At 47.8% G+C, this 13935-nt stretch overlaps 1 protein-coding gene across 6 annotated transcripts in view; it reads left to right on the top strand.

Annotated features, from left to right (window-relative positions):
• CASR (calcium sensing receptor) overlaps positions 1-13165 on the top strand; it is a 167551-nt gene extending 154386 nt beyond the window's left edge. For all 6 annotated transcript variants that reach the window (XM_024108429.3, XM_024108324.3, XM_005292743.5 and 3 more), the window contains one exon: positions 11170-13165. In XM_024108429.3, coding sequence (XP_023964197.1) covers positions 11170-12614 — 1445 coding nt within the window. In that variant the 3' untranslated portion in view covers positions 12615-13165. The remainder of the gene's footprint in view (positions 1-11169) is intronic.
• The last annotated feature ends 770 nt before the right edge of the window (positions 13166-13935 follow it).

The raw sequence follows: 13935 nt of genomic DNA, 5'->3' as shown, positions 1-13935 counted from the left end.
CCCTGGTTGCAGGTCACCTGGGGGGTTGTCGATTGTTGGAGGCAAACTTTCTGGCAATATTTAGAGGAGAAGCGAATGTTTCTCCACCACCAGGAGATACACAGGCCATGTCGCTACAACCGAAGAATGCCAAGAATTATTGGGAAGAATGGGGAGTGGATCACATCAAAGCATATTATTTCCTGGTGCCCTTCCCCTATGGCCTCTAAGGAAACGGTCTCTTGGGTCACCAGTCCTGACAGCAGAGGCGACCCATCAACCATTTCTACCAGGTCTCGGGTAGGTTTTGGCCAGAGAAGAATCTGGATGATTTGGGCTACCTTAATGGCTATAAAGTTGACAGTAGCATCTCTCATCACCAGTTGTGGTGGGATCTGCTGCACCTACCCAAAGACTCACAACCTCAGCAGCAATTAGAAATGCAGGGAGACCCCATGGTTCCTGGGTCAGGTTCTACTTGAGGGGTGAAAGTGGTTCTAGAGGATGGAGTTCTGGTAATGCCCAAGCTGTACCCCCCCACACACACCGGACTTGGACTGGTCCATTTTCCAAGCTCTTTCAAGCTGGACAGGAGGCGAGGGCATGTCCTGGCACCCCACAGTACAGAGTTTCAGCTGCCATTGACATTCTTTCTCCTCCGAGATCAAGCGTCTGCAACCCAGGCAAACCTATATCAGTTCAGGACTCGGCTTTGGTGTAGCAGGCAGTTCTTCAAGTGATGTCCCTATGGCTGCTCGACTGTAGGTGCGGCAGCACCCCCTGCGCCTGGGTTTGGAGATCTTCATCAGCAGTGCCCATCGGACTGCACATGGGCACCATCCCTCTTTCTGCACTGCACGCAGGACATATATATAGCGCTGTGTGGTCCAACCACTCCCCAGTTCCTTCTCTAACATCTTTGGTCTGGGATGGAATCTGCTAGCAGAGCCCGCTTACCTGATAGTGTAATTAGTATTTTCTTCTTCTTTTTCATTCTATCTAAAAAAAATTGTTTATCTTTACAGTTCTTCTCATAGCTTAGGTTTCTGTTTTCCCCCGCTTCCCACTCTTGCCAACCAGGAAGCCTTTTCCCTTCACTCTTATGCACGGCTTTTCCGGATTTGAGAAGTGTGATTCATGTGGGACCATCTTCTCGATAACAGATGTCCACCTGCAATGTATCCGCTGTCAGGCAGAGGGACACATCCCTCAAAAATGTTCCCATTGCCTCGGCCTAAAACCCAGAGCCAGGAAAGAAAGGGACATTAGATTGAAATTTCTCCTCATGAAGAAATCGTTACATGTAGCAATGAACCTGGGCCCGGACTCTTCCCCACAGAGGCCCTCATGCTCTGCCAGGTCATCAGCTGACTCCACACACTGTGAAAAGAAAGTCATCCTGTAATCGTGCATTTGACAAGAAACGGGCTTCCTCCTCCTCACACTCTTGAGGCACAGCCTGCCAGAATACCATCCCCAGCTAGGTTGGTGGCTTCAACCTCATCCGACAGGGGACACAGGTCCAGGGCTTGTCTGAGTACCTCTGGTACCGACTCAAAGAAACCGTCTAAAGACCCTATCTGCGCAGACCTTCAGACCTCTGCACCGTTTCCTAGCTCTGGGGACTGAGGCAGCCCATGTGCAGGAGCTATGGCACCAACACCATTTCTGGCACCAACAAAGCCATCGGCACCAAGTAAGTCCTCACTTCTTCGACAGAACCTCTGCCCACTTCTACCCTCCTCTCTGGACTCTGGAAATTCCTCCCTCTCTCCGCTGAGAACAGCACCTCCCTTCCCCAGTGAGGAGGAGAAAGTAGAGGACGACGAGGGCTCCATTGTTCCCTCGACTACTGGACAAATTGCACTGGCTTATCCTCACTATATGCAAACTACCTCTGGCCCCCAGTTCTGACAGGGACCACCATGGATGCAGCCACATGTGTCACTCTATGGCACTCTGTACCTCAAAGCAGCACTCTGGAACCCCCATATTCACCCTTGTCATATAATTATGATATATTTTATACAAAGCATGCCATGTAAGATATCATATGAAAGGTCATGATCTGCTGAAACCCACTGTTCTGTCCAAATATGTAGATCGTTAATGTGTATGAAGTTATGAGATTTTGCTGTATGGCTGTTACTGAAATATGTTGTAAGTTTGAGAGTCTCTACTGCTAGGTGGTGATCAACTCCCAGGAGGGTGTTAAGTGACCATTAGTCAGTAGGGGAGTTGTACTGTAAGAAGGCTGTAAGAGGGCTGCACAAGCATCACACAATGGGGATTGCTCAACTCTGACTCAGCAAAGCCCACCAGGACATGTCTGGGCTAGTGTTTTCCAGGCATATGGACTGAGGATATAAAATAGGGGACAGTGGCATCATGCCTTTGCCTTTCTCCTCCCCCACCTACACTGTGAGCAATAAGAACACTGGGAAGACAAAGACTTGAACTGAGGAGACTGGTCCCAGGTTTAAAGGGGAAGCCTGTGTATTAAAAAATTAACATCTAGTAGGGTGAGAGAACTGCTTGATCCAAATACTGCCTAGTCTAATAAGGTTTAAGATTTAGACTGTGAGCTTGCCTTTTATTTTCTTTGGTAACTATCTCTGACCTTTTGTGCTTTCCACTTATAATCACTAAAATCTATCTTTCTGTGGTTAATAAATCTGTTTAATATTTTACCTAAAACAGTGTATTTTGGTTGAAATGCTTGGGAAATCTCAACTCAGTTTACAAAGGCTAGTATGTGTCCTCTCCACATCAAGGGAGGGGTGAAGTGGGTAATAAACTTATACTGGTCAGGCGCCTGATGAGGGCAAGATGGTATATTCCACGGTGCAAGGCTGGGGGCTTGGGAGATTTGCTGGTGCCTTTCTCTGTGTGATTCATGAGTGGCTCAGGGAGAATTCATGCAATTTAGCTGGGTGTGGGGCTCCACATAGAATCATAGAATATCAGGGTTGGAAGGGACCTCAGGAGGTCATCTAGTCCAACCTCCTGCTCAAAGCAGGACCAATTCCCAACTAAATCATCCCAGCCAGGGCTTTGTCAAGCCGGGCCTTAAAAACCTCCAAGGAAGGAGACTCCACCACCTCCCTAGGTAACGCATTCCAGTGCTACACATGCTGTTGTACTGAGTGATAACAGCACCCGGAGGGGTTTGCTGCTTTTCACTAGAAAAGTATTGTAAGTGACAGCCCAGGCTAGAGAATTAAGGGGGCACGGTAGTACCCCAGTTCCAGGTTGTTTATTCATAGGTGATCCTATCACACACTTCCACCAAACTAGTCATATTGGGACCCTTGGGCTATGTACAGGGCACAATTCGGGAATTTGGTCCCAGAGAGTAAAGCCAGAGACCTACACTTCTCCCTTCTCCATCAGTCTCTTGCCCTCAGGAAGTCAAACTGCCACTGGTACCCACTGCGGAGGAAAAACAGGAGGAAGGGCAGGAAGAGGAGGCTTTCCCAACTTTACATTTTTCCTCCTCCTCCTCACCTGACGAGGTGATTATGCCTCTGTTGTGAGATGCTACCGGTGTGGTGCTTCTGCTTTCTCCTGTTGATATCACTCGGCTGCGTGCGTGTGTTCCCTCTGTGTGCTGCCCCAACTCTGCAGATAGCTGGCACAGCAAACCCAACGAGAATCCCCAATGACCACAGAGTCTAGTAAGGTACAAAGGCACCTCGGCCAGGTTTATTGCGACCCTGACACAATTTCAGTTCCCCGTAGATTACTTAGTCTACCGGGCATACTGCTAGAAAGTGCCGCTCGGCAATGGACTCAGCTCAGTGGCAGGACTTTCCACTGCCCCCTCGGCTGGACAAGGACACCACCCCAGGGGATACATTCTTATACACAGGTACAAACAAGTTACACATCACTCCTGACGTATTGAGGTGCAACCCCTCTACGTAGTAAGGTACAACCCCTCTACGTAGTAAGGTGCCGCCTCGCACCTTGTACCTGTTGGTTCGATCAAAACAACTCTATCCATCATTTTACCCTTTTGCCCCGTCATTGGGATGGGTCGGCCTGTTCCATGTTATCTGTGGAATGTTCCAGTATAGTGTATCTTGGTACCATGTTTATACTTTAACTATGCAAGATGAATATATATTTATGCAACATCAGCCCTTTCCTTGCCAGCTTCTGTGAGCAGGGCCTGCCTTTTGCTCACAGCTTAACTTTGCTTTATATTAGCAAAGTCTTGACTATTACTTTAGTTTGGTTCAGGCCTCAGGCCTCATACTGGGCATTCATTAGGGCCTTCACTTACTACAGCCTCCACCCCCTGCATCTGCCGACAACTTCAGGCACTTTCAAGATCTATTCCATAGGATGGCAGACTCCCTATAGATTCTATTGGAGGAGGCCAAAGACCAGCAGCATAAACTGCTGAATATCTTCCACATATCCTCTTTCTCAAAGATCACACTATCTATCAATGAGGCTCTTCTCAACCCCGTCAAAGTTCTGTGGCAGACCGTGGCTTCCATCTCTCTGACCTGCAAACATGCTGACAAAAAATATTATAGTCTGGAGAAGGATCCTGAATTTTTATTTTCGTATCCCATCCTGCTTCTTTGGTGGTCAATGTGGTGCAGAAGAGAAGCCGTCAATATCAATCTCGATATGGTCATCCAGGCAGAGATTGGAAACGCCTGGACCTATTTGGATACAAGACATATTCTTCAGCCATGCTCCAATTTAGGATTTCAAATTATGAAGTATAATTATCTGAACTACTCCAAATTGGAGGCACTCTGCCATGACTTATCAGTAGAGGACTTACCATTCGAAGGTCAGAAACTATTCTCGGAGCATACAGAAAACTCTCTGCACTCCCTTAAAGATTCCCCAGCTATACTTCATTCTCTCAGGATATACACCCCAGCACCAAAGAGACGTTCGGCGAAGTACTAACTTCCCCCGCAATCCCAAATTCAACAATACATCCCTCAACGGCACTACAATACACAAGGCTGAGTCAGAAGAAGTCCGCTGGTAGGTGTCCCATCCTAGACCTTTAGAATCTAAAAAACAGGGGGGCTGGTTCTTGGCCCTCGACTTCCAAAATGCATACTTTCATATTTCCATACATCCTGTCCACAGAAAATTCCTCCAGTTAGTCATGGGCACTGACCACTACAAAGTACTACCCTTTGGACTATTCACTGTGCCTCGGGTGTTCTCCAAGCTCCTCACGGTAGTCACGGCCTACCAAAGGAAACAAGGAATCATCATTTTCCCATACTTGCACTATTGTCTCCTCAAGGCCCCATCCAAAAATCAATGCTCTCCGAGCCGTCTGTGTAACAGTGGATCTGTTCACAAAGCTAGACCTCCTTGTGAACCTAGAAAAGTCCACTCTAACGCCAGTACAACAGCTGGAATTCATCGGAGTATAGTTGGATGCCATACAAGCCAGAGCCATCCTACCACCTCAGATTCTCACTTTAATGGGTCTGATATCCGCCGCTCGGGTCTGCCCTCCAGATCTCTGCATGAACGTGCTTCCAGGCCACATGGCAGCAGCCACGTTTGTGGTCAGGCACGCAAGACTGCACATGCAATGTCTTCAAGCATGGCTCCGTACTATATACCTCCCCCACAAGCACAGCATTCACAAACTTTTATCCATGCCGAGGGGAGTCAAGGACTCACTGCTGTGTGGACACAGCCCAGCTACGTTTGTGTTGGAGTTCCTTTCCTACAATCATCACCAACTATGTTCCTAACCACCGATGCCTCCCTAGTCAGTTGGGGGAGCGCATATACATGAACACACAGTGCAGGGCAGATGGTCGTCCACTGACTCCATCTTACACATCAACCTCCTAGAACTATGAGCAGTCCGCAATGCCTGCCAACATTTCCTACCTCTTTTCAAACATCATACCATCAGAGAGATGATGGACAATCTTGCCTGCATCAATGGGGTGGGTGAACAGAGGTCCCACTCTTTATGCTTGTAGGCGATCAAACTGTGGAACTGGTGTATCCAAAATGACATCTCCATTTTAGCCACGTACCTCCCAGGGCACCAGAACACCACTGTGGATGCACTGAGCAGGATGTTCTCACACAATCATGAGTGAGAGCTGGCTTTGCGAGCACTTCAACCCATATTCAACCGATGGGGCTATCCCACCATATATCTCTTTGCCACTCAACACAATGCCCATTGCACTTAATTCTGTTCCAGGGTGGGACTGGGGCACAAATCGCTGGGGGATGTGTTCCTCAAAACCTGGGATGCACCACTCCCTTAGGTCTTCCCTCCTTTTTCCCTCCTATTTGAGCACTTTGCAAAATATATGCGGACCGACCTCCTGTCATACTAATAGCTCCAACATGGCCATAATAGGTCTGTTACATTTACCTTCTACGCATGATGGTATGCCGACCGATCTCTCTCCACCTAATACCGTGGCTCCTTTCACAGGACGCATCTCCATCCCAATCCATAGATGTCCACCTCAAATCCTGGCTCCTCTATGGTCCCAGGATCCGGAAATAACCCGCTCAGATGCAATCAAACTTTTGAATAACAGGTGTGAGATGACCAGATGAACGTGCATTCACAAATGAACTAGATTTCACTGCTGGAGTGCCTCACACTGGGTTGATGCAGCACACACTCTGTTGCCCCTTATTTTTGCCTACATTCTCCACCTTAAATAGTCAGGATTGGCCAATAGCTCTATTAGGGTACACTTGGTGGCAATCACTACCCTTCACTCCCCTATTTACGTCCACTCTGTCTTCAGACACCTGCTCACAAAGCGCTTCTTGAGGCGTATTCAAAATCTCTATCCCCATATATGAGACCCAATCCCAGCCTGTGACCCCAGCCTAGTCCTACGTTCCCTGAAAGCCCCCGTTTGAATCAGTGGCAACCTGTTCTTACAAACACCTATCAATGAACACAGTCTTTCTTGTCGCCAGTCACCTCTGCTAGACAGGTGAGCAAAATCATGGCCCTCATGGCATATCCACCATACACAGTGTTTTCATCTCAGTCAACCGATACAGCTCCCTTGCTTTGTCCTGAAGCCTCACAGTAATCAACAGGAGGTGGCTCTACACATCCTAGATGGGAGGCGCACAGTAGTCATCTACTTGGATAGGACTAACCCCTTCCAGAAATTGCCATGATTATTCCTCTCCACTACTGAAAAAATCAGAGGCACAGCTATATCTAAACAATGCTTCTCTAAATGGATCTCCCGGTGTATACTGTGACAAAGTTCCTCCTCTATCTTGGTGGGTCCTGCGCTTATTGGCGGATTTTTTTGCCACAGAGATTCACCATGTGGGTTGGGGAACAGCCCAGAGACCTTCCCCTCTGGAAGAACCCACAGTCCAGGTCAATTGGGAGGTTTGGGGGGAACCCGGGCCCACCCTCTACTCTGGGTTCCAGCCCAGGATCCTGTGGACTGCAGCTGTCTATAGTGCCTCCTGTAACAGCTGCATGACAGCTACAACTCCCTGGGCTACTTCCCCATGGCCTCCTCCAAACACCTTCCTTATTCTCACCACAGGACCTTGCGCCTGGTGTCTGATAAAGCTTGTGCTCCTCAGTCCTCCAGCAGCACACCCTCTCACTCTCAGCTCCTTGTGCCTCTTGCTCCCAGCTCCTCACACTCACACCACATACTGAAGTGAGCTCCTTTTAAAACCCAGGTGCCTTGATTAGCCTGCCTTAATTGATTCTAGCAGCTTCTTCTTAATTGGCTCCAGGTGTCCTAATTAGCCTGCCTGCCTTAACTGGTTCTAGCAGGTTCCTGATTACTCTAGTGCAGCCCCTTCTCTGGTCACTCAGGGAACAGAAAACTACTCATCCAAATACCAGTATATTTGCCCTCTACCAGACTCCTGTACCCCACTGGTCTGGGTCTGTCACAATACGTTTATCTTACGAACTCCATGATAGACAAATTCCTTCTTCAATCAGAACACATTCCACACGTTTGTTATCTACCTCGATTGCCATTCTTAATAATGTCCCCACTGATGACATTTATAAGGCTGCCACATGGGCATCGACAGACATTTTGACCTGGCACTATGCTATTAGGCATGATGCCTCAATGGACACTCTCCTTAGAGATGCTGTCCTCTCCTCAGCAGTACATGTCACTTCAAAGAAACAGCCTTCCAACAAGGGGCACTACTTTCTAGTCACCTCCAGTGGAGCACCCATAGGGACATCACTCAAAGAAGAAGTTGTTACTCACCCTGTGCAGTAACTGAGGTTCTTCGAGATGTGTGTCTTATGGGTGCTCTACTACCTGCCCTCCTTCCCTCTGCTTTGGAGCCAAAAACAAACTCTGTGGCAGAGAAGGAACTGGGGGCGATCGGACTGCACAGCACTATATATACATCCTGCACACAGCAGGAGAGAGGGAAAGGGCACATGTGCGGTCCGATGGGCACTGCTGGTGAAGATCTCTGATCCCAGGTACAGGGGGTGCTGTCACACCTACAGTGGAGCACCCATAGGGACACACATCTCGAAGAACCTCAGTTACTGCACAGGGCGAGTAACCCTTTTGCATGGGGGCATTAGGCTCCCCTGCTTTCTTCCCTCCCCTATGCAACTGAGAGTCAATGCACAGGATGAATAATATCAAGAAAGACCTCTAGGCAAGTGGGGCTTTCAATGCAAGCTAGCTCATCTTTTACATCCTCACTGAGTGTCCACCAGAACTGGTATAGTTGGGCTGCTCCATTCCATTTGACATCAGCCGCAAGCCATTGGAAATGTGCAGTATAGGAGATGACCAGCCCTTTCCCTTGGTTAAGCTTCCAGAGGGCAGCCTCTGTGGAGCAGATCCAATGTGGGTCCTCAAAAAAGGTCGAGAAGGCTTTCTGGAAGGCATCACAGTTTGAGAGCACTAGGCTGTTCTGCTCCAATGGGGATGTCCAAGCAAGCATTTTGCTGGTAAGAAGGCTGACTACTAGCCGCACCTTTGTTTGGTCTGTGGGGTATGTACTGGGACAGAGCAGGAGGAGCAGCTGCATTGGTTCAGCAACCCCCAGAATTTCCGGCAGTCCCCACCAAGCCATTCGGGCAGTGGCACTGTGGGAGCCGATTCAGGCCCATAGCGTAGCTGCTTCTCCCTGTGAGTGTGCTAGCTGGTCACATAGGCTCTGTGCTTCGGCAGTGAGCTACCTCACTTGGGCCTGTAGCATTAGGTTCTCTGCCTGCAGGCAGATGACTTGGTCCTGCAAGTCCCAGGCCCTCAGGGGGCCGTGGTCGGAGGGCAGCCTGCCCCTTCCATCATTACCAAGTTGCAGTCGAGATGAGAAGCGGAGTCAGGCTCAAGCTGGGTCAGGATACCAAGAAGTCAGGGTCAGGCACCAGGTTACAGACAACTGGCAAGTAGCGGAGTTGGAAATGAACCAGGGTCAGAAGCCAGACTCTATGATCCACAGCAAGGCAACGTCTGGAGCAGAAGCATGTAGGCTGTTTGTGTCATTTCTCAGACAGCTCCCCGTGATGGCTTCTTGGTTTATATACCAGCAAGAGCCAATCAGAGGGATGCAGGGGGCTGCCACTCAGGCCCTGCTGGGAGGTACTTCCTGCAGTGTCTAGCTAGGGTTCTCCAGCAGAAACCCTGCCTAAGCTTCCAATGGTGATGCGGAAGTGTCAGCAGCCCAGAAAGCCCACGGTCCCAGGTTCTGATAGGTGGCTGCATTTCAATGGTGTGTGAAGTAGTGTACAGTTTGCAAAGGCCAGTGAGATGAAAAGGCTATAAAATAGTATATAATAATTACTATACTTTTGACTGAATTAATGTTAATGAAATACCTAAATTATACATTCTGTTCTATAGTAACAGTGGTCTTTTTTCTCTATTCACATTTTCTCACATGAACAATTTACAAAAGACCAACTAAACATTAGGAGAGAGATATCATAGAGGAGCATTTGTTAACAGATTCTGAAGAACCCTGGTTTATTTAATTTATTTATTGTTTTTCAGTATTTTAATGGCTGTTGTTATTTTTAAGCAGATTTAAAGAATAACCTTCAACAAAGAGTCCTTTGGGCACGTCACGGCCCATGATGTCACCTCTTTTCCAGAAAGAGTTCAGAATATTCTGCCCTCATTAGTGGAGCATTATTGGCTGCATTATTAATATCAGTCAAATGCCTCATTCCAGTTTAAGAGCCATGTTCTGTGGCTGTAATCGGTACTCAGATAGAAAGCTCTGAAAACAAAAGGGTGTGGGACAGCTGATAGAGTTATTTGCAAATCAGTACTCAGAATGCTTTGTCAGCTCACAGCACTGTGGTGCTGATGGCTGAAGTGTAGGGTTCTAAACTTATAATGAAATCCCACCACAGGTCATCCACAGAGATCTTCAGCACCAAAATCACCAGCCCCATTTGAGTGAAATGCCAGCCATTAGAGGGAGATATAATCACACACCTACATTCCATGTGTTTTACACAGGCACATACTGAAAGGCCTGGACGCACCTGGTAGACATCCAAATTTCTCTTCTGTATGTTTTTGTGGGACGTTGTGTTGTGCATGATTAGAACAACATAAAGACGACATCAGCTAGTCAGGGTTCCCTTTCCCTGCCATTCTCAAGTGAGGGTTTTAAGATATGGGGGAATCAAGGGCACTGATGGTCTGCTTAAAACGAACAGTTTAAATGCATTCAAGATTTACCTCCCTAGGATGAGAGGTGGGATCCCAGTGCAGCTAAAGAAGCTAGCATATTCTTTTGATTTTCATCATTTGTTATCAAGTCAGCCAGAAGGACTCAGATACCACCATGATGATGGAGGAAGTAGGTATGTGAGATAAGATAGATAAGATAGGAGCAGTATAGTGTGCACTGTCTACCAGCTAGTACTTAAACATTCTAAAATTCTCCCAAGAAATTGGTCTGAAAAGCCGGAGTGCAGCCCCAAAACTTTATCGTGTGGCTCATAAATGGCCTTCATCTTTAATACAGACCTATGGCTCCTGAGAGGCTACAGGTCCCATCATGCAATGTTCCTTCCTGATTCAGAGCATTATATGCCAGAACGTGTAATCTCTTATAGGAAGCACTTCTGTATTTAAGATGAAGGGAGCTATACATTGCCCCATTTTATTTTGGGTGGCCCTCTAGTCTAACAGACTTGTTCATCCAGTGTTATTTATTTTGCAGATGCGAGTACTTGTAAGAAGTGCACCAAGGATTTCTGGTCCAACGAAAACCACACATCCTGCATCCCCAAGCAGATAGAGTTCCTGTCCTGGACAGAGCCCTTTGGAATAGCTCTTACTCTCTTTGCTGTGCTGGGAATTTTCCTGACCTCTTTTGTTCTTGGGGTCTTCACCAAATTCCGCAATACACCCATTGTCAAGGCCACAAACCGCGAGTTGTCCTACCTCCTCCTGTTCTCCCTGCTGTGCTGTTTCTCCAGCTCACTATTCTTCATTGGCCAGCCTCAGGATTGGACTTGCCGTTTACGGCAGCCAGCCTTTGGTATCAGCTTTGTCCTCTGCATCTCCTGCATCCTGGTAAAGACCAATCGCGTCCTGCTGGTTTTTGAAGCTAAGATCCCTACAAGCCTCCATCGCAAATGGTGGGGCCTCAACCTGCAGTTCCTTCTGGTCTTCTTGTGTACTTTTGTGCAGATCATCATCTGTGTGATCTGGCTCTACACAGCTCCCCCTTCCAGCTACCGGAACCATGAGTTGGAGGATGAGATCATCTTCCTCACCTGCCATGAGGGCTCCCTGATGGCTCTGGGCTTCCTGATTGGTTACACCTGCCTCCTGGCTGCCATCTGCTTCTTCTTCGCTTTCAAATCTCGGAAGCTGCCAGAGAACTTCAACGAGGCCAAGTTCATCACCTTCAGCATGCTGATCTTCTTCATTGTCTGGATCTCCTTCATACCTGCCTATGCCAGTACCTATGGCAAGTTTGTCTCAGCAGTGGAGGTGATTGCCATCCTGGCTGCCAGCTTTGGGCAGTTGGCCTGCATCTTCTTCAACAAAGTCTACATCATCCTCTTTAAGCCTTCCCGCAACACCATCGAGGAAGTGCGCTGCAGTACAGCTGCACATGCCTTCAAAGTAGCAGCCAGGGCCACACTGAGACGTAGCAATGTGTCACGTAAGAGGTCTAACAGTTTAGGTGGTTCCACGGGCTCTACCCCATCATCCTCCATGAGTAGCAAGAGCAACCATGAAGACCCCTGTCCTCTGCCTACCTCCACGGAGCGGCAGCAGCAGAAGCGTGGATGCAAGCAAAAAGTCAGCTTTGGCAGTGGGACTGTCACCCTGTCATTGAGCTTTGAGGAGCCCCAGAAGAACTCTGTGGCCAACAAGAATGCCAAGCACAGGAACTCCCTAGAAGTCCAAAACAGTGATGACAGCCTGATGCGGCACAAGGCCCTGCTTCCCCTACAGAATAGCGAACCCCTAGGTGTAGAGCCTGGCTTCCAGGCACCTTCAAGACAAGAGTCAAGCTTACAGGAGTCAGGAGTGGGAGAAACCAAACAAGAGGTGCAAATCCCAGAAGAGCCTCCTCTGCCGTCAGCAAATTCCCAGAATTTTATAGGTAGTGGAGGTGGCTCCGTCACAGAGAACACAATACATTTTTAACAAACAAAAATGATAAAATCCACCACAGTTCTCCAGAGAAACCAGCTCACCTGCTTTCTTCTTTGGGAAAGACACCAAGGACAGATCTGAGATGTAGCCACCACACCTTATTGTTAGTACAAGCAAAGAGACCCTCACCTCCAAAGGACACACAGGAGGACAGACTATCAGAAGTCTACATCTAGGGACCCTTGTACTGACATTGTGTTTGTTTTAAAGAAATCGGGATCAGGACATCTTGAAAGGACAAGTGAAATTTTTCTCCAGATGGGTTTTAGTAAAACTGTGCCTACTGCCTTGCCATTGTCGATCTTGCCTGCCAGACTGCAGCTCAGCTGGCTGTAGGCATTTAGGCAATTTCATTTTACTCTGCTTTTACACTGATGTATAATACCCCTCTTCCCCATTGTGTATAATAGTCCCTCTGTATCCTACATGTGAGATCTCTAACCATGTTAGACCAAGGAAAGGACTCAGCTTTACTAAAACAGGACTTCCAGTTTGACCTGGGGAAAGGGGTCCTTTAAAAATAAAACAAATAAATACATAAATATTCTGAATGCTTTGTACACCAACAGTCGGAACATGTAAAGTATTTAAAATGACAGACGGTGCTCCCTGCTATTTATATAAGATGTTCCAACCCCTGCTTCCTGTTGCTGCCAATGTGAGCAGTAGTGAATGCTGGACAATATTCTTCATAGACATCAGTGCATTAGATCGAGTTACTAGTGGCCTGTTGGTTTGTTCCCATTGACATGTTGTCACCCCCAGGCTGCCTATTTTGGTGGAGAGGGAGGACAGTTTGCCACAAGGGAGAATGTTGAGAGAGCTCAATGAGATGTATCAATGAGTGATTATGTTCCTAGTAGTTATATGGTTAATGAAGTGTCACACACACACACGTCAAGATGGGGAAACTGTCCCCAAAAAGTGGGTATGTTTGGGTGTAGCCAAAGGAAAGATGAGTATTAGAGAGGCACACATAGGTGGCTGGGTGCAGTATGGGGAAATGCATATGAGCAGCCAGATGTTTTGGGTTTTGTGTCATGCACAGAGGTAAGGGTCAGCTGAATATTTTGGAGCAGCTAGGCTTGGGGGGAGGGGAGGGATTATAGGGTAGGTGAGCCAGAGCAAGCGTTTCAGTCCTGGTCCATCTTGAAGAGGTATATGGTACAGGACACATCTTTATCTGAACGAGAAGCTTTAAGGGTTGAGAGGGGAGCAGAAGAGATCTTTAAAGACACTCTCTTCAGTGGCCTTCTCAAGGTTGACCCAAGTGCCTCCAATTTTTGATAAGATGTGCCCACTCCTCTCTCAC

The sequence above is a fragment of the Chrysemys picta genome, chromosome 1 (genome assembly GCF_011386835.1).
Source record: "Chrysemys picta bellii isolate R12L10 chromosome 1, ASM1138683v2, whole genome shotgun sequence".
Taxonomy (NCBI): Eukaryota; Metazoa; Chordata; order Testudines; family Emydidae; genus Chrysemys; species Chrysemys picta.
Note: the sequence above shows the minus strand (reverse complement) of the source record. Positions and strands in the feature narration are given on the sequence as shown.